The 26,565-nt window shown below is 43.4% G+C and overlaps 1 protein-coding gene across 1 annotated transcript in view; it reads left to right on the top strand.

Moving 5' to 3' along the window:
- The window catches only part of PIGK (phosphatidylinositol glycan anchor biosynthesis class K), a 126,420-nt gene that overhangs the window by 75,842 nt on the left and 24,013 nt on the right, over positions 1–26,565 (top strand). Inside the window, exon 10 of the mRNA XM_066624237.1 lies at positions 4,976–5,051. Within this exon, the coding sequence (XP_066480334.1) occupies positions 4,976–5,051 (76 nt within the window). The remainder of the gene's footprint in view (positions 1–4,975; positions 5,052–26,565) is intronic.

Below are 26,565 nucleotides of genomic sequence, written 5' to 3' on the forward strand. Positions count from 1 at the left end.
TCTCGCCCCCTCCTGCCCTGCTCCCTCCCCCCATCATGCTTCCCCCCCCCGCTCTCTGCCCACCCCAGAACGCCTGTCCCCGCCTGTCCCCTGCCCTGTCTTATGTCTCTGCCGCCAGGCACTTTGCAAGGAATGCCTGGCAGTTGATCGCCAGCTTCCCACCAGTGTTGTCCCAGCTTCAGTGCTCGGCCAGTACTAACCCCCACAAACATGCTTTACAGCATGTTTGCAACAGTGCGCGCCGGCAGTGAGCCAGCGCACACTGCTTAGGATTGGTCCCTCAGTGGGCATCTTGTTCAGCTATCTACATTTATAGTGGGAAGACAACCCTGACTATGTTTCCTTTCCCTATCATTAATCAAGGATCTGTGAAATTGATTTTAAATTGCATGTAGCCTGGATAAAGAGCTTTTCACTTGAATGTCAACTTCATAAGGCAACGCATTCATAGATTTGGCTTTTAAAAAATTCATCTCTGTTATTGTAAAATACCTGTATTATTATTATTATTATTATTGAGATTCATTTGATTAGATCATATTTTATAAATGCTTATTGTCCCAAAGTAGATATAAAGAGCTCAGATCATTTGCCTGTATGTTTTCTTGAATATTATTGAATGTAACAAAAGCTTCCCCAATGACTGGTCCATCATACCACTGCAGTTTCTTAGAAAAAATAGGACAACAGTGCACTAGTTCTCATGCTAAACCACTCTGAATCTAATCTGAAAACAAAAGAAACATGTGACTGAAGAATGTAGATAAATGACAGTGTCGCAATGCTGTTAAATTCACCTGTGAGACTATAAAGAACCAACTTGAGTAACTGACTACAAATATTTCACAGCAATGCAGTTCAAATGTTTTTTTCCTCTCATGGCACCACCAAAGGCACTTCGGCATAAAAATAGATATAGAAATAGGAGGTCATGTCAAAGATGTTCACTGTCATTGATTAATCGGTTTAAATCAAGACTGCTAATCAACTGGAAATCCTTTAAATGGTTAACTGTTCTAATTTCAACAGTAATGTGTCTGGTGGGTAGGATGGTGCCTATTTACTAGTGATAACCTTCTCTTTATAGGGTAAAGAAGAGATTTTCTGGAATCAGTGCATAAAACTTGCCCTTGGTGGACTAATCAGTTGCTTTATCTGTGAACATACTTTTGTACAATATAGTACTGAATGCTATTAGTTTGTGAATTTACAAGAACAAATTGCTTTTATAAAAAATACGTTTTATTTCAGATTCTCAACTGAGAAGATATGGGGGGGGGACTTTGAAAAACAGAGACAGATAGTATATTTGTTTTAAAAATAATTGCCTTTCAAAGAAATAATTGTTAAACTGGAAAGTAGTGAACCCGGGCAAAATCTTGTAGTATAGAATGCAGTTGAATGCTTCCAGTGCCCAGACTTTTATATTGTTTTGCAAAAGTTGTAAATAAGCTAACATTAATTTTACAAAATGTTATATAGAGTGTTTGCTGATATACAGTGCAGTGTAGGTCCTGAATAATTAAAATCAGCTCGGCTCTGCTTGCCCAAATGAACAATGCTGGGTTCTCAGGAATTATGGTTCATTCAATCACTGGGAGTCCTCAAATTTCATAAACTCGCTGTGGGTCTCTTGGTTATTAGTGAGCATTTGCTGCGTGAAAATGCAGTCCGGAGGATTTTCAAACAGCAGTTTGAGCGTTTTGGTTGTGGAGTTTCTTTCAAGATTAACAGACTTTTCTTTCATGCTGCTTCTGCATTGAGGCAACAGATGCTCATCTGACTGAAAAGTCTCATCAACCAGAACATGTAGTTAAATTTGTCTTTTATCAGTACAGAGCAGTGTTGCACAGGCTTGTGCTAGGAGACTAACAAACAGGCTAAAATAGAAATTTAAGTGGATGTCCATGGGTTCTACCTTGGAATGCATTTTGCTTTTCTCTGCAGCAACTGTGTCCATTTATTTCATTCTGAGAATAAATTGATAGGTTAGGTTTCAGCAATGCTGAGCGAGAACATTAATGGAACTAGTTACCACTAATGAGTGTGTGAAGAGCTATCATGCTATTTAAGTACTTCAAATTAAAGTCTTGGTTCTGATTGAATATCCTCTAAAAATTAATAATAATAAAAGGACACTTGTGTCTTGAAACGGATAAAAAATATTTTTTTCCTCATGCCCTGTTGTCTAATAAAGAATATATTGCAAGTGGAACAAAGGTGACTGATGATGTAGGAAGAGACAGAAATTGTCTGTACCCCAAATGCTTGGCAATTGTACAAAATAAGTTGGAAAAGATAAAAGTAATTTCCCCATAACTTTTCAGTTTATAGTAATTTTACACAGCAGCCAAGTACAGTTTCCAAAATGAACTGTGATTTCCCCCCTCCCCCAGTTTGTATAGACCCTTTTAGAGATTTCAGGAACATTATTTGAGTGCCTGGAGTTATTTGATGATAATTAAAGAATTTACTTCTGTACAAAGAGAGATTAACAGCCCAATCCTGAGCTGCCTGGGGCATGCGGCTGCAGCGGCACCGAGAACGGCTGCCACTGCATCTTGCGTGCCTCGGCCTGCCATGGGCGGCTCCTCAGGAGAAGGGAACTTTTGTCCCCTTCTCCTGGGTAAGGGAAGCAGCCCCACAATGGGGCTACTCACTTTACCACCAACCAAAAGGTCGGTGGTAAAGTAAAGGCGTTCATGTAGGGCGCCGAGTCCTACATGAATGAACAGAATCTGGTGGAGCTGAGCTCCACCGGACCCACCTCCTGCCTCCCCGTTCCCTCCCTTGGCAAGCTTCCCGTCTGCCCTCTCTCCGCCCTCTGCCTGCTCCCCCCTCCCTGGAGCGCCTCCTCCCCACCCCAGTTACCGTACCACGGCTTGGCGGTCCGTGAGACTGCTGAGCAGCGGAGGATGGGTGCCCGCCCGGTGCTAGCCCAGTGTCTTCTTGTGTCACCATTCCTTGGAAGATTTCCGTGCACTGTTGAAAGACGGACACAATTTAGTATATGGGTCTAAGAGGGTTTTTGCTTCAAGTTGAAAATTTGAAACAATAAACGTATCCTGAATGGTAACAATTCAGTTAATTGGGTCCCTTTATGAAATGTTTGAAGACCATTTTTCAGTGAATTTGATAAGATGAGTCACATTATATGTTGATTGTCAAAAGATACCAATGTAAGAACTGTAGTGAGTGAGCATTTTGATGCGATATTAAAAAGCACTTGTAGTTTTGCTGAATTCTGACTCTTTGAACAGTCCAGAATTTTGTGCAGCTGAGGTGAATAGTCTAGAATGTTGTACATTTTTCCTCTTTATCCTCCAACCCACAGCTGTGCAAATTCCCCATACTCTGGTTGTGAGCACCTGATTTACATAATCACTCTACTGTTCTTCCTTAATAATATGCAAAACGCAGGTCTTGTTGTCCTGGTAGACTAATAATGGCTGGCAGCCAATCGGAGTGCAAGGATTTCTATAATCACTGATGTTATTACCCTCAAATCACCCAGTGGTTAGTCATATTACTCTGATTACTGCAATTCGTCTGACCTGATTGGCTTCTCTATTTAAAAATCCATAACTGTCCTGAAGAGAAAACACCTTAATGTCTCTCCTTTTCTGAGACAGCCATGCAAATTCCAAACTGTGCATGAGGAAAAATAACAGCACCCCCAAGCATTGAAATAAGAGTGGTCAATGGTCAAACAGAGAAATGTTCCATGTTTGAAATAATTCAAACTGTACATTTTACTCTCTTTGTTTTCTCTGGCTCATGCTTCACGGCAGGCTAACTTAGCTCCCATTTGTGTTTTCTTAGAACCTTGTTTGTTGTCATTTCTGTTGTGCTCTTTAAATGGATCACCACTTTCAAAATACTTCCACAGCTTAGAATTCTTACTGACAGTTCCGACAGAGGAAGCAAACAGACTAAGGGCCCAATCCTATCCAACTTTTCAGTATCAATGTAGCCACAAGATAAAGGAATAAATATAACCTCTGTGACTGTCCACCACCACCACAGAATGCAGCGCATGTCCCGTTGATACAGCTGCATCAGTGCTGGAAAGTTGGATAGGACTGGGCCTGTTCTTCTCCTACTCTTTAAGTCACCTTTGTTTAATGGTGAAATACTATGGAGATCTTTTGGTGAAATACTATGGAAATACTTTGATTTAAAGTGCTTCAGCAGATAAATAGGAAACCAACCCAACATGTTTACCAGCCATACATTTTTTTCTGATATCTTCCCTGCTTCATCCAGTATGCATCTCAAACACTCCTGTTCATTTTTTATAATGCTGCCTTTGAATGCTAAAAGCAGTTGCGAGCACACAAATACAGTAAGCCATTGGCTTCTATAGATTAAAGAAATTCATTTGCAAGCATGTTAAATGCTGGAACATAAAATCAACTCCTGGTATTTCAGTTAAGAAGAAAACAGCAACAAGTAAAATACAATGGAACTTGTACTTGAGGCTATAAACTTTTGCACATTTATATCTGAATGGGATGGTCTCAAAAAGCTGCTGGTAGTATAACCATGAAGAATTTAAAGCATGTCCAAAATACAAACGATGTTTGAAAACATGCATCATATTTAATAGAATTTCTAAGACACTAAAAAAAAGTGTTATAGCAAACAATATTAGTGAGGATTGGGGGTGTATTGGGGACCTGGGTATGCATGAAGGCCTGTAGTCACAGCTGCCATGTGCTTTTTGTCATGCTTATTTTATGTTTAGTATTATGACTCTTTAAAGTACTTGCAGTCTAAGACCAAGTAATTTGAATGATTGCTTCCATCCATACAAATCTACCCGAACTATTTAATCTGCTCCCTTCATGCAGATTTCCTTGGGAGGTACCAAAGATATATGTTTACATTACTATTTTTGTAAACCGCTTTGTGAAGACTTTTTTCTTAAAAGAAGTATATAAATAAAAAATAATCATAGCAATTTCTTTTTCAGGGTTCGCATGGATGAAATAGCAACAGAGCCATTAAAATATGCAGAACAACTTCCAGTAGCTCAAATAATACACCAGGTATACTGTTCTATTTTCTTTCATTCATACTTGCTTCAAGAATGTAAAAACTTTAGTCTTTGGAAAAATATTGTTTGGGTAGATTTTACAATTGGAATAGGTTTATGACCTTGAATTGTGCTAGAGGTCAAATTTCTATTTAGGTAACAACTTATTCAGTGCCCAACAATAGGAAGACCTTCACTATAGCATGACCTAGTTCTTGTTAAGCACCATAGCATAGCACCATAGCTGTGACAAAAATAAAAAAAATAGAGAGTTTCTGCCCACAGTCTTACAGTTAGGGGGAGTGACCCTGCAGCACAAATGGCACAGCTGTAGAGTGTTGGGCACATCAAGAGTAAGATGTCCAGGGGCCTGGCTGATGGACTGAGCTAGGGCTGTGCTCCTTACTCCTGCTTGCTTTTTTTTCAAACTGCCCTGCTGCAGCTCCTGTGACTACTTATTAGATTTGAGTCAAAAGCACCCCAAGGCCTGCTCCTGTACCGTAGTATGCACTTAAGTGGCAGTATCTCATCCTTAGATGGCACGCTTCCCAGAAATTGTGCCTCTTTAATCCACCATTGTGCTTTCTTCTATCTTCAAAATACAGAATTAAAGTTCATTCAGTTTATGTCCTGATCCAAGTCACGCTGAGCACTGCTTTTGTAAACATTTAAAAAACCGAAAAGTGACCTAGCTCTGTGGGGCTGTGCAGATGTACGTGATGTACATGAGCCTGTGTGCGTGTAATCTGCTGCAAGGTGATCTCTACTCCCTTCTCTCTCCTCCACCCCCATTTTTTTGACTCATGTACCCGGTTGCATGTTCAGTGTAGATTTTGGCCTGTTCAGCGTGGTTTGAGAAGGCTTTCGATTTGAAGTGATTAGCATTCAGTGCTGTCCCCTCAATTAAAGCCAATTTTTTTTTTCTTAAGAATTGAAACATTGCTCAGGGTGAAAGTGATTTCTTTACTGTTGTCAGTCTGCACTTTTGAACAGCCTGCTTCTTGTAGTATAGAGGAAGTAGTTGCTCAATTGTCTGAGCTCTCTTCTCTGAAAGTGAGAGAAAGTACAAGTACATCTTACCACAAAAGGATGAGTGCAGATCCACAGCAGGCTTTCACAGTTCAGATGATGGACATCTTTATGCAGTCAGTGTTGCTTCGAAAAGTTGAGTAGGAAAATGGCCTCTAACCAACATCATTCTGAATGAGGTGTGAGCAATTTCCCAACATGAGCAGTTCTGATCTCTTCGCAGCATAGTTATTATCACTGCAAAAAGTGGAATTTTGTGCGGAGGTATTTCATTCTAATTGTGACCACATTTAATGGCTGGCATGCTGGCCTGATTCCGCTGCTGTTGTCTAAACAGACCATTATCTACAGCTGTGGCCTTCTGATGCAGCTGCCTTTGAGTGAGGCTATATCAACAGGAAAAAATGGAAGTCCACCAAGCATCAAAGTAGCATAGACTGTCCTCTGAGTATTAATTATTATTGTAAGTCTGTTTCCAAGTGTCTTTGTCAATCAAAGTGGCTTCCTGCGGTTGAATTTGCCTGCTGGAGGCGATGCCAGTTTTAGGTTAAAGGAAACACAGGCTTTATTTTAAAACTTTCAAGTGTACAGGCCTTTCCTGCAAGATGTTAAACCCACAGGTAATTTAAAACTTTAGGCTGAAATCTGCACCTCCGGGAAGAATATCTGATGTGTTCAGAACATGGAAGATTGGAAATCAGGACCAGTTTGTATGTCAGGAACTCCCTTGGTGTTGTCAGAGCTTCAAATGACCCAGCAGCCTGCAAATGTCACATTTAAAATTCTGTCTTCATGCCTGACTCTCAGCATAAATGAATTAAACAGCAGAGCAGGCAGTAAGTCAATATGTTCTTAACAGTGAGAGTGAGCAATGAAACAGTTTGAGGATTGTTTGGAATAGGTAAATAGGAACAGTGCAGAATGGTTCACCTAAAGGAATATCTGCTACAGGAAACAGAATTAACCTTTCCGATGGTTGACCAGATGAAATGTCACAGTAATATTTTTACAGCACAAAGAAAGTAATATAACCCTGGTAGGTTCATTTGGCTTTGTGCCATATTGCAATGAAATACTTCATTGAACAGAATCTGAAATGTGGTTTTCATGTGTGTTGCCCATTTCATAGAGCAAAAAAACTTTTGTATGATATACTTACTGGGCAAAAAGCCAGATTGTACTCTATTATTTGAGGATTATAACTCAGTCCAACTCGGAGTTAAGTGAACTTAAACCTGCTGGTGTCAGTCTTGTTTAGGGTTGTATTATGTATTGCATTGGATTACGGCCTCCAACTTGGAATGGGAACAAGTGTTTTACCAGCTTCTCACCAGTGATCAAATCTTGCCTTTTTTTTGGGGGGGGGGGGGACAGAATATGACTCTAACAGCATTCTTGTGATAGGTTTTCTATTTCCATGAAGAGGTTCATTATACATTTCCCATTACATTGTGCCCAGTAAGTCTCAGAAATTGGGCTCCTCGGTCATGTATTGTCATTGCAGCTGCATGGGTTTGGGGGGTTTGGAGCTCTTTAGAGAGTACATTTTTTGCATGCCTGCTTATCCCAGGTTAGGTCCTGCCCACATTAAGTAGAATGGGTAAGACTCTTCTCTGAAACCCTGAAGAGTTCTGAGCTAGATGTTTAACAGCCCAACCCTACCGCCCACCATCTTCTTCCATACAGCTGCTTTGATGGAGCATGTACTGCATGCTGTGGTGGTGGTGGGGGAATCGGGCGACCAGTGAGGGATAAGTAAAAATCCTTTTTTACTTACTTCCCAGTAGGCCACATGATCACCTATGGGTCTCCTTGGACCCATGCTTTTTGCTGTTTTGCTGGCAAATGTCCGAAGAGAGGAAGGGGCAGGGTGGGTTGAAAATTTGCAGATATTATCCAGTGTGCACCTTTGCCACTAAGATCAACCTTTTCCAGCCCACTCCCCACCCTCCTGCCTGAAACCTCAAACTACCCATAAGCCATCCCCTCTGCCCATGCCTGATCTTGTCTGATCCTGGAAGCTAAGCATGGTCAAGCTTGGTTAGTACTTGGATGGGAGACTGCCTAGGAATGCCAGGTGCTGTAGGCTTAGACCATAGTCTTTCAAGACTGAAGGTTGCCAACCAACCAACAACCTGCCACCTTACCTCGGCCAGTGGAGCGTCTGGGTGAGCCTGTCACGCACATGAAGCCGTTGGCCATTTCCACCAGCAGCAGCACCATTGCAGGGCCATTTACGACAGTGGATTGATAGATCTGCAGTCGTAAATGGCCCATAGGATTGGGCTGTTACACTACATTTGAGATGGCTTCTTGTGTGTAGTGACCATTTGAGAATAGTTCACACAAATCTACATTGTACTTTGACTGTAAAAGCTATTATAGGTTATGCTTTTTGAAGTTTTTCCTTGTTGAGTCAGCAACATCTAAGGTGCTTCAAGGTTCTTTTTCAATATCTAAGGTTCTTCATCTAAGTTCTTCAAACTTGGCTTGCAGCCATATAAAGTCTCTCTAAAAAACAAATAAGTAGAAATGGTTCCGAATGGTTACTTTGCAATTTAAAAACAAAATGTTTACTGAAATCTAGTGAAAGTAAAATACTGTAATGGATTGTTGTTGAATAAAACGCAATTAAATTAATTTTTTTTTTAGAGTGTAAGCTGTTTGGAGTTACAGAAGAAACACTGAATGGTTATGATTTTCATGTTTTCACATGAGTGAGAGGACAGTCCCCAAAATAAGAGGTGTTTGCTATTTGCTTCAAGCAAACACCGTAAAGAATAAAGCAGGTTGGTTAGGGCAGGTGAAATTTTGGAATATCAAAAGAACTTGTGTTCTCATTAAACTTGGTACCAGGGAAACTTTATTGAGCACATTCCTTAGAATGGAATTACAGTTAAGTTGTTTTACCCAGTCACTAACTTTTGCTTAAATGAAATCCAGAAATCTAATTATGTTTATGCCTTTCTAATATAATGTTACCCTGTACAAATCAAGTGCAATCAATTTTATTGATAGCTATTTCCATAAGAGTCAGGTCTACTAACTTTCATTTAATTGAAAACTCTAATAAATACCAGTTGTATATCGAATGCCTTTTTATTTTGTTAGTTCCAGTTTCTTGTTTAATAGTAAACTATTTATAGCAAAAATATTCTCAAGATTGCTGGATAGCACAACCTCAATTTTTTTAGTAATCCATTCACAGGAGCTTTTCTGTAGTGGTAAACATTGGGTAGATATATGTGGCAATCATGGTATGTTCAAATCCTGCTGTTGTTTGATGGGCAGTGGAATGTAATACAGGGACTAAAATGACCACAGCAGTGGCCATCATTGCTGCTGTGCTGGCAAGGTCTTCCTTTCCCTGCCTTCCCAGGAGTAGGCATTCCAGGTATTTTGGACAGGAGAAGGCCTCCATTGACTTTGCTACCAGGCAAAACAGAAGTGGACTGTGTTATCTTTCAATCACAACTGAGGTCATTGTATGCTTTCCTTTAACTGAGGGCCCAATCCTATACAGCGCTATGCTGATGGAACATATGTTCCACCGGCATACTGCACTTTCTGGATGTCGCAGACATGGCAGTGCTGGAGAGCGCAACCTGGCCGCTGTTGGAAGTAATGGGTAGCTGTCTAAGAATGCAAGCAAGTAGGCCAGGAGATGGCCTACCGTCTTTCCTTTTCCTTCAGCTTAAGAGGCCTCTTTGAAATGACATGGAAGAGTGGGGCATGCAGGGAGCCTTTTTAGGTGGGATCCAGGCAGAATGAGAAAACGTAACCCAAAGCAACCAAAACCAAAAGAAAAGACCAAACCAAGACCAAACCAAAACCAAAACCACACCAAAACCAAAACCAAAAGGAAAAGGCAAGGGCTACTTGACTCCTCTCAGCTTCTTCCTTAGCCCCTTGGCGAGAGGGTGGGCTTGCTTATGCAAGTTTTTTTTTAATTTGGGGGGGAAGAAAGGTGGCATTTTGGGGCTGCCTGAGGCAGTCTGAAGGGACCAACCAGATAAGCAGTGTGGTGTCATGTGTCCCCATGTTAGTGGAGCCGAATACCACCCTTCATACTATGGAAGTTCAGGGCCTAATCTTATGCAACTTTCCAGCACAGGTGCATCAACAATACAGCTCCACGGTAAGGTAACAAATGCTACCTAACCTTGAGGAGGCCTCTATGAGTCCTCTCCCCCCTCCCCACAGAATGCCACACATGTCTCATTGGCGTGGTTGCATCAACTCTGGAAAGTTGGACAGGATTGGGCCCACAACCAGTTGAAAGACTGTTCTTGATATTTTCCCTTCAGGTTCTCTCATTTGCTAATCATTTTTTTCCAGTAGCTTCTATGCTAATGTTTTGCAACTCTTTCTTTCATTTGCTATTAACAGCATATTGGTTTTTCCTTTTCATACAATCAGGTTGCAGCTACAGGTTTTAACAATCTTAACAGCAGAATTAATTTCAGATTACCCATCCCTCTTCCCCTCGTTCACATCCTCTTTATTGAGACATTCTTTGTTCTTGCACTATCTGCTTTCATTCTCATATCTCCGTTCACACATCTTGGATGACTTGGCATTATCCCAAGTTTGATTTCAGCAAAAAGGAGTTCTTGGTCTTTCTAGCTAGGCCTTCCCTTTCTTTCTCCTTCTTCTCTGTACTTTGACAGTGTTAATAATCACTCTGCTCTAAAGTTTATCTTATTTTCTCTACCTGCTGCTTTGACCATCTCATGCTTTTTGGGGGTAGTACTTTACAGGGTTAAACTGGACATGACGCAGAAAATATGTAATTATGATCTTTGAGGTTTTTTTGTTGTTTTTTTAAAGGTGAGAGTCATGAAGGCCTCCTCAAGGTAAGGGAACATTTGTTCCCTTATGTTGGGGCTGCATTGGCACTGGAAAGTTGGGTGGGATTGGGCCCTCCGTTATTTAGCTGGTGCAAGTTCAAGGAGACAAAGGAGTATGTCAACTGCTACTGGAGGGGATAGTATCTGACACAAGTCACCACCCTCTCCCACCTTCAGCGCACCTCCTGCCCTCCCCCATTCTGCCCTGCTTTGCCCACCTCACCTGTTCATAGGCGCTCCTTTCCCTTCTGTTGTGCAGTGGGCCTCCGTGGCCTCTCCAGCAATGGTGCAGAAGTGTGGGACTTCAGAGCACCATTTACAACAGCCGTGAAGTATCCGCCACTGCTGTACATTAGTTCTGAAATAGTTCTCAATTCTCAAAGAGATTGAGCTGCCAGTTGACTTTCTTCACAGGTTTGTGCTGCAGAGAAGACAATATATGCTTTCCCCATGTTTCTGGTACCAGCTTACATTCTGGTTCTGAATAAACGAATCAGCATTTAGGTTGCATATTAAGATTACATGCATGCCTCATATTTCCTCGGAGCTAGCAAAAACCCAGTTCCAGTTTAAATTTAGCCTGGATCAAAAGTCACTGATAGCAAAGCCCTTGGCAGAATATTAATTATTATTTAATGCATTTGTTCACGTGCCTAAAGGTATGGCAACCTTGAATCTAGTTCAGAAATCCTTAGGAGGCTCTTTCTTGCAGAGTTCAGGAAACATTCAAACAATAAAGCTTCTTCACAGAACTGGCTAAGTCATTCTCAGTTCTGACTTGAGTGTGGAAGGTTAACAAATAAACTCTGCTAAGACAAATAATGTTGTATTTAAATTTGAATTAAGTCCAGCTGCATTTAGCAAATACCAGCAAAGACTTATGCCAAAGTTTTAATATGTAATATGAATATCTGGCACAACAGTGTCAAGTAAGGGGCACAGTCTTCCATGACTGGCTATCAAGTTGGTATCTTGTGGCAACATCCTTAAGGTTTTTTTCCCCTTGTTATCCTTGCAACAATCCTGTGAGGTCCTGCGAGGAGACTGTGATCTGACATCACCTCAGCTTAATGGCTGAGCAGAAATTTGAACCTAGGTCTTCAGACTCTGCATTCTGGCACTAAGGGAAGAGTATGGAGCTTTCCCCCCATCCCTCACACTGGTGCTGAATCGCCCCTCTGTGTGTTAGATCACCCTCCCAGTGCATCAGCCTGCCAGGTGTGTGGCACTGAAATGTACAAATCCGAGATTCAGCGAAAACCGGAAGTGCTTTTTCGGTGCCTCTGGGAGGTGTTGTGAGGTGCAGGGAGGCCATGTGTGGTTTGATGAAAAACTGGAAATTTTCTCTCAGAAGCTTCCGAGACGCCTTCTGAGGCACAGGGAGGCCAGCACATACCATGCCACAGAACACTTCCTGTGCCTTGGAACATCATCAGTTGTGACCAGAAGGCGCTTCCAGTTGTGTCTTGAGGTCCTTTGATGTGTGCCCCCCGCCCCCCCATGAATTTAATTATCCACAGATTTTGGTATCCACAGGGGGAGGAGGGTCCTGGGAATGGATCCCCCACAGATACTGAGGGCCAAATGTGCAGCATCAATAAAGTGTTTAAGTCAATAATGAAAATGTTTCAGGAGCTCTAGCATCACATAATGAAGTTCAGCATCTCAAGATTTAGTTGCAAACTATGAGTAATTTTCATGTTTCACCTCTTTTTCCAATTTTCCCATTTTTTTTTAAATCTTCTGTTTAGGACCCATAGTCATAGTAATTTGTAGAAACACAGCTACACTCTAAAAGAAAGTATTAATACACATGCCTTAAAAACATGGGAATGTGCTACCCATCAGGCAGTGCATTTCACAAGAAGGAGAAAGCCTTTCCCCAAACCATGCTCAGTCCTCTGAAGGTCTTAAGAGCGCATTCCTAGTCTGCAGGAGCACCACTGAGTAATGGGGTGTTTCTGGACCTCTGTCCTATCAAGAGGAGAAATCCAAAATTTGATCCAACCTCCTGGAACTCCTTCTTGGGCACTTGAGGCAAATTCTTCCCCTTTATCTCTGGAGCTCAAAGCAGAGGGAAGGTATATCCACTGGGTAAAATGGGAGGTAGACAGACCTTGCCTTTGTGAGAGACTTGGTCCTCTTTTCCCTCACCATTCATGGATCTTATATCGAAAATCTTGGTATGTATTAAGAGGGATGGTTTAATGTTTGCAGTATGGATAAGTTAAAATCTGTATAGACTAGAAAACTTACTTATAAAGAGGGTATTATTTATACATTTTAAGTGGGCACATTTTTTTTTTTTTAGAAAACTTCTCAATAAACATAGGATAGGATTGGGCGTGTGTGTAGTGTCTTTCTCCCAAGGAAGGGGGGCATGAATAGGATGTTATGCCCATAAGCTTTGCATGAATGCACGAGTACTTGCTATTTTAACCTTGTCAGCATTTGCTGGTTTATCTGCTGGGAATCCTGTGTCAGTGGTGCAATCCAGCAACATGACAGAGAGGTGGGGGGGGGGGGGACAGATTTCAAGAACTGGGGAACTTGGATCCTGCAGTTTCTTAAGACATTAATTTACATTAAGGATAATCACCTTTCCTTTGAAATCCTGAATTTAGAATCAAGGTTTTAGGTTTTCTGTGAGGCAAATAGACTTTTTTTCCTCTTTTTTTTAAAAAACAGCAATGCACAGATGGGTCAGAAAACATTTGTTTACACATTAACAGGTTCATTTCACTTTAATTTGTTGAAAAGAAAATGGTGATTAGCATGCTATAGATTTTTATTCATCTCTTATAAAATCAGTTAAGGGTGTTTAAAATTTTAATCAAGCATGCAAAGAGCTTAATAAGTTAACAAAAGCAGTACAGGTTTCAGCTCAGATGGAAGAAGTGATATACTTTGGTTATACTTTCACTTATCCTGAAGGTGAAAATGGTTTGACAAACTGATAAAATGCACTAGATTTGGAAAACTGAATCAGACCTTATTGTCGCTTAAACGGATTTTTTAAAAAATTGATAATAGGACACTTAGGTCACAATTCTAACTGCACCTTGTGCCTAAATTCCTTGTGTTGGCCCAAGAGGGTCACAAATGTGCCATAAAGCACATTTGCGCCTCCTTAGGAGTCAGGTAGCCTCTGCTGCGTCGATGGAAGGTAAGCCTGCCCCAGCCAAGCTCAGTCGGCATGAGGGTCTGGGGAGGCGGGTCTAGGCATGAGGGTCTAGGGAGGAGGTGTTTTGTGGCAGGGGGAGAGTGGGCCCGTGGGCGGGGAGCAGGAGGCAGGGCCAGGATCCGGCAGTTATGCTGGATCCTAGCCCCATTTTTGGGCAGTGCAGAGCAGCTCCTTGCTGCTCAGTTCTGCTTGGATATGCGCCACCTCTTTAGGTGTACAAATCCAAGTAGACCCATTGGGGCCACTGCAGCTCTCCCTGGGGTAAAGGGAATTTTTTCCTCTTACCCTGGGCCAAGTTAAGAATGCGCTGTTAAATATTTGGGAGGATGAACCCACATTCTTTTCTTAGAAACAGTTGAATCTTTTGTCTACTTATAATAGGTATTCTTTGCAATGTGTTGATCCATACGTAACGCCAAAACAATGGTTTGTGGAAACAAACCCTGTGTTTGTATCCTTCTTTTTCTTTCTGCATAAGCGCCACTTAGTCAGTTGCTTCCTGGTTTTTGCCAGTCATTTAAACTGGTAAACTATGATTTCTCTCTCTCTACAAACCAATATCAATGCCTTGTTTACAGTCTTAATTTGCAGGACAAGTGCAAACCATTGTTTGCTAGTTCAAATGATTTGTGCAAACCAAGAAGTAATTTACTCGGGCCCCAATGCTATCCTCCACCATTGGTGCTGATGCAGGCATGTGATGAATCCAGTGGTGGTGGGGCCAATCGGGAAGCCTTAGATAGAGGTAAGGGAATGTGTTCTTTTACCTCCAGATAAACCCAGATGTCCCATGAGTCTCCTCAAACTGATGCCATCTATATAGCTGCATAGATCTGAGGAGAAAAAAGGAGAGGGATCAGGCAAAGGAGAGGGATCAGGGATTTAGGACCCTGGTGCATGCTGGTGCCGCTAGGATCATCCCCCCCAGTCCACCCCAGTATGTCCCACAACTCTCCCTTACCTCTCCCCCCTGATATGGCTCGCCTCTCCCGGCATCTTAGTGGGGCCAGTGGAGCTCCAGCAGCCACTGCCACTCATGCCTTCCCGTTGCTGCATTTTGTGACGTTGTAAAGCACGGTGCACTGCTGGAACCCAGGTTCTGCAGCATACATCCCATAGGATTGGACTGTATGCTGTATGCTGTCTTGATTTTTATTTTTATTTTTTTGTGGAATCATCAATGAAAAATTAATACTACTATTAATAATTATAATAATAAGCAGGGATGAGTGAGTCAGGCATGGTGTCTCCGCCACCCACAACTCAGCAATGAGTCCTAATGGGTGGACTTTCCAAGTCATCCAGAGCATTTTCCCGACTTGAAAAGTCTTGAGTTGTTCCCTTTAAAAAGTTTGCTGAGGCTCCGTGGAAGAAAACGGAACTGCTGCCGGGCCATGTGTGTGTTTTGGAATTCCCTTTAAACACTTGCCTGCTGTCCCATCCGTCTGTCCCCCCATTCCATCTTAGGCAACAGTGTAGAATGCGCTGATCCGTTCACTTTCCCATACAATCCCACTCCATCCATGACAAAGAAAACCCACCCTCCCTTCACATCACGGGCACCGCAGGGAAGGAGGGAGGATGCAACCCAGCTCAGCAAGGTGGGAGGGCATGGGATAGGATAGTGGGAAGCCCATAGGTAAACCAGGGGAGGCGAGCGACCCCATTGGGCACAGCACAGGAAGTATGTCTAACTGTACTCCTAAATAACTGGGTCACTTTTTAGGATCATGCAATCACATTATCATATGGTTATAACCCCACTTTATTTAATCAAGAGAGGCTGGAAGGCGAGGGAAGGGATGGAGAACAAGGTCAACAGTACAGAGGTGTATGTCCATGATACTCAAACTGGTGGGTTGTGACCTACCCACAAGTTCATGTAAATGTTTCCCCATCTCTTTAAGGGGTGGGGGAAGGAGAAAGGCAGTGATGCAATCCCCAGGACCACATCACTAAGGGAGGTGGGGAGGGTGCTTACAGGTGGCTAGCGCAAGCGGCAGGAGGAGTGGGGAGCCCAGCACAGCCCCCTGCAGGGTTCCCCAATGCTTAGAATGTTCAACAAAAGCAAGTACAAATCACTTCTGGTTTGCAAACGCAACCAGAAGGTGGTTTGCACTTGCTTTTTATAACATTCTAAGCATGGTGTGCACCATTCTAAGCATGGTGTGCAGCAGAGTGAAACTGCAAACAAAGCGACTGTATCACACGAAAAAGGAAGGAAGACCTCGCATTGATACCAGCAAGACCCGGGATCAGAGAAAAGTGGAGGAATTTGCACAAGCGCTTGAGGAATCTCTTCCAGGCCCGGCCGACGCAAACGCATCCAACAGATGGGAACATTTCAAGAATACCGTTTACAACACCGCCTTGTCCATATTCGGCAAGAAGACCAACAAGGCGGCAGACTGGTTTGAAGCCCACTCTGAGGAGTTGACACCAGTCATTGAGGAAAAGAGGAGAGCTCAAGCAGCATACAAGGCCTGTCCCAGTGAGCGCAACCTGCAGGTCCTCCGAACTGCTCGCAGCAAAGTCCAACAGACTGCCAGGAGATGTGCTAACGACTACTGGCTCCAGCTCTGTTCCGAGATACAGATAGCAGCTGACACGGGCAACATCAAGGGGATGTATGATGGTATCAAGCAGGCCCTAGGTCCAACACAGAAGAAAATTGCCGCTCTGAAGTCTGCCACAGGCGAGGTCATCCAGGATCGGGCGCAGCAGATGGAACGCTGGGTGCAGCACTACTCTGCGCTATATTCCAGAGAAAATGTAGTCACCGAAGAAGCACTGAACAACATTGAGTGCCTGCCTGTGCTGGAAGAGCTTGACAGTGAACCAACCCTAGAAGAACTTCACGTGGCCCTGGACTCCCTTGCCTTTGGCAAGGCACCTGGAAAAGACAGCATCCCTGCTGAAGTCCTAAAATGCTGCAAAGAGATCATCGTCACTGAGCTGCATGAAATCCTCTGTCTCTGCTGGAGAGAAGGTGGAGTACCTCAAGACATGAGGGATGCAAACATCATCACGCTGTACAAGAACAAAGGTGACAGGGGTGACTGCAACAACTACCGCGGCATCTCTCTCCTTAGCGTTGTAGGAAAGCTGTTTGCCCGAGTTGTACTAAAGAGGCTCCAGGTACTTGCAGAGAGCGTCTATCCAGAATCGCAGTGTGGATTCCGAGCCAACAGGTCCACCACTGATATGGTATTCTCCCTTAGACAACTGCAGGAGAAATGCAGGGAACAACGACAGCCACTCTTTATAGCCTTCATAGATCTCACAAAGGCTTTCGACCTGGTCAGCAGAGACGGCCTCTTCAAGATTCTCCCCAAGATTGGATGTCCACCCAGGCTCCTCAGCATCATCAGATCTTTCCACAAGGATATGAAGGGCACTGTTGTCTTCGATGGCTCCACATCAGACCCTTTTGACATCCGAAGCGGAGTGAAGCAGGGCTGTGTCCTTGCACCAACCTTGTGTGGGATTTTCTTCGCTGTCCTGCTGAAGCAGGCCTTTGGAACTGCAACAGAAGGCATCTATCTCCGGACCAGATCAGACGGAAAGCTCTTCAACCTCTCCAGACTGAGAGCAAAATCCAAAGTCCAGCTGAAATGTCTGCGTGACTTCCTCTTTGCCGACGATGCAGCTGTCACTACCCACTCTGCCAAAGATCTCCAGCAGCTCATGGATCGTTTTAGCAAGGCCTGCCAAGATTTTGGACTGACAATCAGCCTGAAGAAAACACAGGTCATGGTTCAGGATGTGGACTCACCTCCCTGCATTACAATCTCTGAGCATGAACTGGAGGTTGTCCATGACTTTGTGTACCTTGGCTCAACGATCTCCGACACTCATTCTCTCGATACCGAGCTAAACAAGCGCATCGGTAAAGCAGCTACCACGTTTTCCAGACTCACAAAGAGAGTCTGGTCCAACAAGAAGCTGACGGAACATACCAAGATCCAGGTCTACAGAGCTTGTGTCCTGAGTACACTTCTGTACTGCAGCGAGTCATGGACTCTTCGCTCACAACAGGAGAGGAAACTGAGCGCTTTCCACATGCGCTGCCTCCGATGCATCCTCGGCATCACCTGGCAGGACAAAGTTCCAAACAACACAGTCCTGGAACGTGCTGGAATCCCTAGCATGTATTCACTGCTGAAACAGAGACGCCTGCGTTGGCTTGGTCATGTCGTGAGAATGGATGATGGCCGGATCCCAAAGGATCTCCTTTATGGAGAACTCGTGCAAGGAAAGCGCCCTACAGGTAGACCACAGCTGCGATACAAGGACATCTGCAAGAGGGATCTGAAGGCCTTAGGGATGGACCTCAACAAGTGGGAAACCCTGGCCTCTGAGCGGCCCGCTCGGAGGCAGGCTGTGCAGCATGGCCTTTCCCAGTTTGAAGAGACACTTTGCCAACAGTCTGAGGCTAAGAGGCAAAGAAGGAAGGCCCATAGCCAGGGAGACAGACCAGGGACAGACTGCACTTGCTCCCGGTGTGGAAGGGATTGTCACTCCCGGATTGGCCTTTTCAGCCACACTAGACGCTGTGCCAGAACCACCTTTCAGAGTGCGATACCATAGTCTTTCGAGACTGAAGGTTGCCAATACATAAGCCTTGGAGAATCCTGGGGTTTGCATCGCTGCCTTTGCCCTTCCCCCGCAAAGACTTACTTTGGAAGTAAATCTTCCCAAAAAATTGAGAACCACTGGTGTATGCAATAAAAGCACAGTGAACCCTCTGCTCCAGGGCATTTTGGCAACCCACCACTGCCAATGCAGGGCTTCCTGGTGCTATTTGTAGTGGGCAGCACATGTGACAGTGAGCTCGCTTTTAGGCTGACGGACTGCAAGATCGAACTCCATAAGGCCCCAATAGGCTTGGGCTGTTAGCCAAATACAGGCTGCTACTTCTCTCACGCGGTTGTTTTTCATGGAATATTTTCTTCAGCGCATCTCTTCTTCTCTCAAACCTTTTCCTTATTTTTTCCTTCCTGTTTCCGTCCAGAGACTTGGTTTCAACTATATGTTACATGGTTGATTGTGGAAAAGCCGTTCAGTGCATGGTCTGCTCACACAAGCCATGTAATGTCAGGCCTGTAAATTCTCATGAGTTTGCAACTCATTTCAGAAGCAATGGGGCTTCAGTGTAAGTTTCCTAGTTTCTGGGTGGTGGGTATTCCTGCTTGAACTATCCTTAAACTCTTGTCTTTGTTCACAAAATCATGTTATCTACCCTGTGGGCTCCAGTGATCCGATAGATTGGCTGTGATCCAGCCCTCTATTATAGTGGCAAGTTAATGACTACATTTTGGTTTAGGACCAAGTTATCACTCTGTTTTTGCTTTGCTTCTCTGGAGCATATTAGCTGTGACTTCTGTTCCTGTCTCCTGATTTAAGTTTTCTGCTTAAAGTTTTCTGCTCTGTTTTTATATGTACTCAGCTTTGACCTTTCAGTATAAACCACACAGCAATTGCTTCCTCATTCCTTTGGGATGATTTCTCCAATCCATTACTTTTATTATTGATCTGTTGGCCAGCCCCTCTCTTGAGCATTATCACTAAGAGCCTGAGCTGCAAATTGGGACTTACTTGCCTGGTTTGAACCTGGCCTCTCCCATGAATATAATGGGTAGCCTGAGGTGAACCATTCCCTCTCAGCCTCAGCTTCCCACCAGCAATATGGGGGATAATAATACTTGTCTGACAGGATTATTGCAAGGGCAACATCAAGATAATACATGTGAACAGTTTTGCATACTCAGAAAGTGCTGTAAGTATTCCTATTATCAATTCCTTAACGCTGTGCTACTCTTACTTATAAAAGGTCCTGAAAAAGTCACTTTTTCTGGTTTGCTTTTTAATTTTCTATAATGCACATCATAAAATTCCAGAAGACGTTCTGAATATAAACACCATACAAGAGTAACCAGGCCACAACAGGAGTTTTGATGAGACTTTTTTTTTCAAGGACCACCATTATCTATATGAGCTGTCCAGCTATGAATCCTTTCTGCAGTGGTGTTACTAGGGAGCGCGCGAGGGGGGGGGATGCAGACGGTGCCGAATGTCTGCCGAGTGCAGACAGACACCCTTGGGCGGTGATCACACTAGTGGCCAAAATTGCAAAAACCTGAATGTTTTCAAATAATGTATCATTCAAATAATATTTTCAAATAATGTATCATTCATCAGAGTGTAATGAAACAACCCATGTTGAAGTATCTTTATTTTAGCAAAAGTTATAGTGAAATAACCAGAAAAGAAAAACACAACTACCTTATATAACCAAAAGTGGATTTCCTTAACTCAGAACTGACCAATGAGACTGATTGTTCTGAGAGCCAATGAGATGGTTATTATGACACAACAGGGAACCCATAAGGTGTTAGTATGAGTCTGCTCTCATTTCCATGTATCAGAGCTAATACTAGAACTCTTATTCAGTTGTGTGAGTGTCATCAAGTTGGCCACTGTTTTTTTGTTGGTCACTGATTTGTTAGGTGACCTGTACTGTTATGTTAATAAAGTTAATGGGGTTTACACCAACCCTAGTGATGCCACTGCATTTAGGTTGTGCGTTTTGTATTTTATTCTATATGGTCTGGAGGAAGTCCAGCATATGGATGATGCCATGAGCTCTGTCGGGTGTGATGCAAACCCTAGTGATGCTTCTGCCTTTCTGCATGGCCCTCTGCTCTCCATGGGTGGCCATGTGGGATGGGTTTTTTTTTCTATAGAAATGCTGAAATGTTGTTCCAAGGATGATCCGCCTTACCCCCTTCTTGCTGACACTCTGACAAAAGGCTAACATGGTAGTTTTTTTGAGTACTTTCTGGTCTGGGCAATATTGACGCTGCTTATTTTGTGACATTTGGTGGGGACGTATTGTTCTTTATGCATTCCTTTTCCAATCTGAAAAGTGGGAGCAGCAGAGGTGGTTAGCATGCCATCAGGTAAGGTGTGGTGGCATTTGACATAACAAGGCACTGTGCAAGAGGTGGCAGCAATTGGTGCATTGTCTCTGTCTATCTCAACACAGTAGTCACTCTGATCTTCAGATATAATTGTGTTGAAATGAAGTGCAAGGAAATTCTTGAATGTTTCTTGGCCTTGATCAGCAATTTGAATATATATGTTCAGCTGTTTATGTTGGAAATAAAGTATCAAGCACTTTCTGCAAATAGGGTGACTTTGCTTTGACCTTTTCCAGTTCTATAGAGAGGTTAGAATGCTAAAATGGTTCTTCTACTGAGCCAGAAATACTGGATGCACTTCTCATCCATCATTCTCTGGTCGTGCACTCTCAGGTTCTGTTGTTGCCTCTCTTCCTGTTCTCTTGTCTTCATCAGAGCCAAAGAAGCTTGAATGTACATTGAGAATGACAAGATAACTCGCTAATATAGCTGGTACTTTAGGCATTGATCAATGCCAGTCACTAGTTGCTACTGCCTGTATGAGAGGGCAAGTGTATTATTATTACTAAGGGAAATTGAAAGGTTTGCTTTTGAAAGTTACAGTGCATTCTAATAGTTAAACTTGCTGCTGCTACTCAACACCTGACTCTCGAAGTGCATCAATGAGTGTTTTAAGTTGTTTGCTCTGGCCTCCTCCCTTGATTTAATAGTTACATACTTCTTCCTGTTGTATTCATGTGGAATATCAAGACAAATATATATTGTAGAGATATTTACTGCCCAGTCCTATGTGGTCTTGCACTTTATGGTGTTGTGAATGTTGATCCAGAATGCCAAGCTCTGGCAGGCATTCTGAATCACAGGAAGGTCAGAAAATGGGTTGGACCATGGATTTCATTATCCTCCGTTACCTGCATCCAAGGGGGTTCTGTTCTCAGATGCTGAGGACTGACCTGTACACACTTAACCCCCCCTCAAAAGAACCCCAATCAATCCTTTTCTTGGAGCCTTAGAGAATCCAAATACTGAACATGTTTGGTATAACAGAATGTTTGAAATATGCAGTTTCAGCTAGATTTTGTATAGCAGCCAGAGTTTTAAAATCTTCTGTAAACACTAGAGTTTAAAAAGTGAAACCAATAGTTTGCCTCTTGGTGTTTTTTTAAGACGACTTGAGATGACCTGTTCTTCAACAAAGTTTTGTAGTACTTTTAGGCTTCCCACAAGGTATATGCTTCAAATTGTTGCTTTTTTGTTGTTGTTTACTTTCAAGTTGATTTGATTTGATTTTTGTTTCGATAATCAAATAAAAATAAGAAGGGTAATGGTGTAGTTCAGCCATTTTCAACCTTTTTCAGCTCACGGCACACTGACAAGGCACTAAAATTGTCAAGGCACACTACCAGTTTTTTACTTACATTAAATTACTACATTACAGTTAATCTTGAATTAATAAAATTAATACAATTAAATCATTACATGACAAAAAAATTGACAAGAAGCATGGAGAGGGAAGTATATGTGGTTTCTGAAAAGGAAGAAAAACCCTATGTTCAAATTCTTATCAAAAGTGCCAGAAAGTGTTGGCAAAGATGGCAGGTTGATCACATAGTGGTTGAGGGACAGTGAGGAGACATGATTGAAACAAGTGCAGGATTAAACTGGGGGTGGGGGAGAGAGAGAGAGAATGTGAGGCAGTGATTCTGTATCTTTGGAAGGTGCTGACAAGTGAGGGGAGGGACAGTAAGAGAGTTGCTAACTGTGATTGTGAGATGGGGGGGAAATATTCCTGGGGAAGGGGTGGGGTGGGGGAGAAGAGGGGAGAGAAGTGCCAATTGCCTGCTTGTGTATTTGAGAAAAAAGAGTGCAACCAAAAGCCCAATCCTATACATGCCTGCTCAGAAGTAAGTCCCATTATAGTTGATGGGGCTTACTCCCAGGTAAGTGTGGATGGGATAGCACCCCCAGAGCCCAATCCTATGCGTGCCTGCTCAGAAGAAACCCCCATTATAGTAAATGGGCTTACTTCCAGGTGAGTGTGGATGGGATAGCACCCCCAGAGCCCAATCCTATGCATGCCTGCTCAGAAGCCCCATTATAGTCAATGGGGCTTACTCCCAGGTGTGGATAGCATTGTGGCCCAGCGCCCTTCCTCTAAAAGCCCCAGAGTGCAGGCAGGGTCGCTTTGGGGAATTGCAGGCAAACTGGCAAGGAAAAGGGACTTTCAGGAACCCTTTTCACTGCCAGCCTAAGGCAGCCTGACTGCCAGCCAGTCCTTAGGTTGGGGGTCACAGCAGACTCACTCACTCTGTACCTGTTTGCCCGCTTCTGGCTCCCTCTTCTCACTCACTCTGCAGCTCCCACCTCCTGGCTCCTCCGGGCTTCTCTGGTTGGGCAATCAGCATGCAGGCAGGCAGCAACTGCTTTAATGCCCTTCTATGCATGTCTGCTCAGAAGTAAGCCCCATAGTAGCTAATGGGGCTTACTCCCAGGAAAGTGACAATCAGGTTGCAGCCTGAGTCATGCTCAGTAGCAGGAGCAAGCTCCAAGCGAACTCTTCAGCTGCTGCATGGGATGCAAAGCAGCTGCCACCAGCCCTTTCCCTGGCTGTTCCCTTGCTTGTTCTCCCTGCCGAGGGAAGCTCAAAGCAGCCACTTCTCCCGCAGGAGGGTGCACAGCTGCTGCCTGCCTCCTCTGATCCCGCGGCACACCTGAGACAGCCTCGCGGCACACCAGTGTACCGTGTCACAGCGGTTGAAAACCGCTGGTGTAGTTGGTACCTGGAATCCTCTATTTAAAAATAAGTGTTCCTGGAAACCTTATATGGAACAATCTTAAAAGCAGACTTTATTAGTTATATGTTTGGACAACGTGACAATTATTCTTTTCCTTATGAGTTGCCATTAGCTGTACAACAAAATGGTTTGGGAGATGCAGTGCTTCTATCATTCTAAATTGAGGTTTTGTTCTCATCTAGCATTTTAAATCAGCAGAATTGCACATTGGTCAACCCTGTATTAATAAATCTGTTTATGCCTAATAAAGGTTTTGTTGACTGACTGTTAATAAATCTGCAACATATTGCATACAGTCACTTAAGGACAATTCAGCAAGGATGCTTTATAACTTATATGTGCATAATGAATGGGCTTTAAATTCTGCCTCATTTAAAATAAATGCTAGTTCTTAAGAATTCATGGGAAAATAAGTTTGTTGCATCAGAAATTTCTAGCAGTCATGGCGAGGCCATAGATCAGTGGTTATATATCTGCTTTGCATGGTACCCATCCTAGGTTCAGTCTCAGGCATATCCAAGGATTGAATCCTGAAACCTAGTTGGTCTAGGTCAGGGGTTGTTGTGCCACAGCTCCTCCCCACTGGGCCTTGTGCCCGCTTAAGGCTGATTAGTTTCCCTTGTTAAACTCACAAGTGCAGCAAGCAAAAGTCAGAGTCAGGTCCCAGTCCAATAAATGCAGATTGCCAACTCACAGTCCAAATTCAATATGCCGGATCACAGTCCAAGGTCAAAGTCCAGGTAGGTCAGGTCAGGTCAGGTAGCTTTTCCCTCTGGGTCAGCGTAGCCTTTGGTCCTTCTGAAGCTGCCTTTTATCGTTGGATGTCTCATAATCCAAAATGCAGCTCAGCTGTGAGCTACCTTGTTAAGTCCAAATTAGGCTCAGCTGAGCCATCTCTTCAGTCCATGTCCATTCAAAGTCCCATCAAGGTCAAATGAAGCTCAGGTGTCCATCAGAGTCCCATTGGCCTTGATTGATTACAGCTGTGGAGCCAGCCCTGCCCTTCCCAGAGCTGTCAACCAGCTGTCAAAACATGGAATCGCTGTCAACACCACATCATCCACCTGATGATCTTCTGATCTTCCATTACAGGGGTGTCCAAACTTTTTGGCAGGAGGGCCACATCGTCTCTCTGACACTGTGTTAGGGGCCAGGGAAAAAAAGAATTAATTTACATTTCAAATATGAATAAATTTACCTAAATGAATATATTAGAGATGGAACTTATATGAATGAATGAAGGTCTTGCAATAGTTCTATAAAAAGCCTTGCACAAAGCAAGGACAGCCTTTCCTTCTGCTGCTGCATCACAGATGTGGAACAGCTAGTAGTGGAAGGAGCCATCATCCCACAGCTCATGCAAGAGGTCAAACAGTCGCCCTCACACCGAGAGCAGTTGCGTCGGGCCAGCATGGGCTCCAGCAAGTCTCTGGAGGGCCATAGGCTCATTGGAGACTGGGGGCTCCCTGCGGGCCAGATTGGGAGTCCCCAAGGGCTGCAAGCGGCCCCCAGGCTGGGGTTTTGGGCACCCCGGTCTAGGTGGACCAGTGATATGATTCCATATCAGGCAGCTGCTTATATTCTGCTTAACCATGCAAATTTGCCCTGTAAGCTTGTAGACTCAGAGCCCAATCCTATGCCTGTCTGTGCAGAAGTAAGTTCCATTATAGTCAATGGAGCTTACTCCCAGGAAAATGTGGATAGGATTGCAGCCTCAGTCCTGGAACCTGTTTTCAGTGGTTGGGCTTGACTATGGAATAAGTGAAGTAGTTATTTAAAAAGGAAAGAGTTCAGAAAGCCTTAAACACCAAGCAATCGAGGCTTGCCCACATGCATCTAGAATTAGGAGCGTAGTGTTTCATTGGAGTTGGGCAGATTTGAATTCTAGCATCTCGCTTGCTGAAAAAGGACCAAGGTGCATTGTCCAAAAAGGCTGTCATGTCCCTGTGTGAGTCAGGATACAGTGAGATGAAGCTGAAGCCAACGTGAATGTCTTTTTCCTTTCCTTTCTATCTCAAGCTTTGAAGAATCTTGGTTCTGCTTATCAAAGCTGTTGAAGGGCGGCTCTTTGTATTCTTGCATGCAGCAGCATATAGGTCAGTGTCCCCTTTGCCCTGGGTACTAGAACAGCTTTTTGGCTATGGCTTTTCAGTGCAATTACAGGCCTCTTTTCATGTTCTCTCTGCTGTCATAGAACTTTTCCATTATGCATATAATTTACTTTTTTCGCCATTTATTCCTTGTTCCTTCGAGACTCATTATGCTACATTTGTCTGCATATTCATCTGCATTTGTCATTTATTAGGCCAAACGCTTGCTTAAGTCTTCTCCGAGTCTCTGCATCTGTCTGTATTGCTTCTCATTCATTAGCTGTTCCTTCATATTTTGAATTGTAATCGGTAATACTATTTAGGTCACTCCTGCGAGTTGTTTCCTGTGGGAATATGAGAAATAGCTTTGCTGGTGCATAATAGTATGCAAATAATGTCCCTCCTAAATCGCACAGAAATAGACTCAAATATATGTGCAAGTGTTAATGACCTTAATAGCTTTGACGGCATCTTAATATACCATGCGCAGTTGTAAGCATGGTGTTGGAAAGATATATGCCTATCGTCGCTGAGGGCGCAGGAATCTATTTCAAACATTTCTTTAACACTGAGAATTTAGTATGTCAGCAGCATACTGTATTCCGTAAAGAAGCATTAAAGCCAGCAGTAGGTCTGATTTACCTCGCTAGCATAAG

The sequence above is a fragment of the Tiliqua scincoides genome, chromosome 4 (assembly GCF_035046505.1).
Source record: "Tiliqua scincoides isolate rTilSci1 chromosome 4, rTilSci1.hap2, whole genome shotgun sequence".
Classification (NCBI taxonomy): domain Eukaryota; kingdom Metazoa; phylum Chordata; class Lepidosauria; order Squamata; family Scincidae; genus Tiliqua; species Tiliqua scincoides.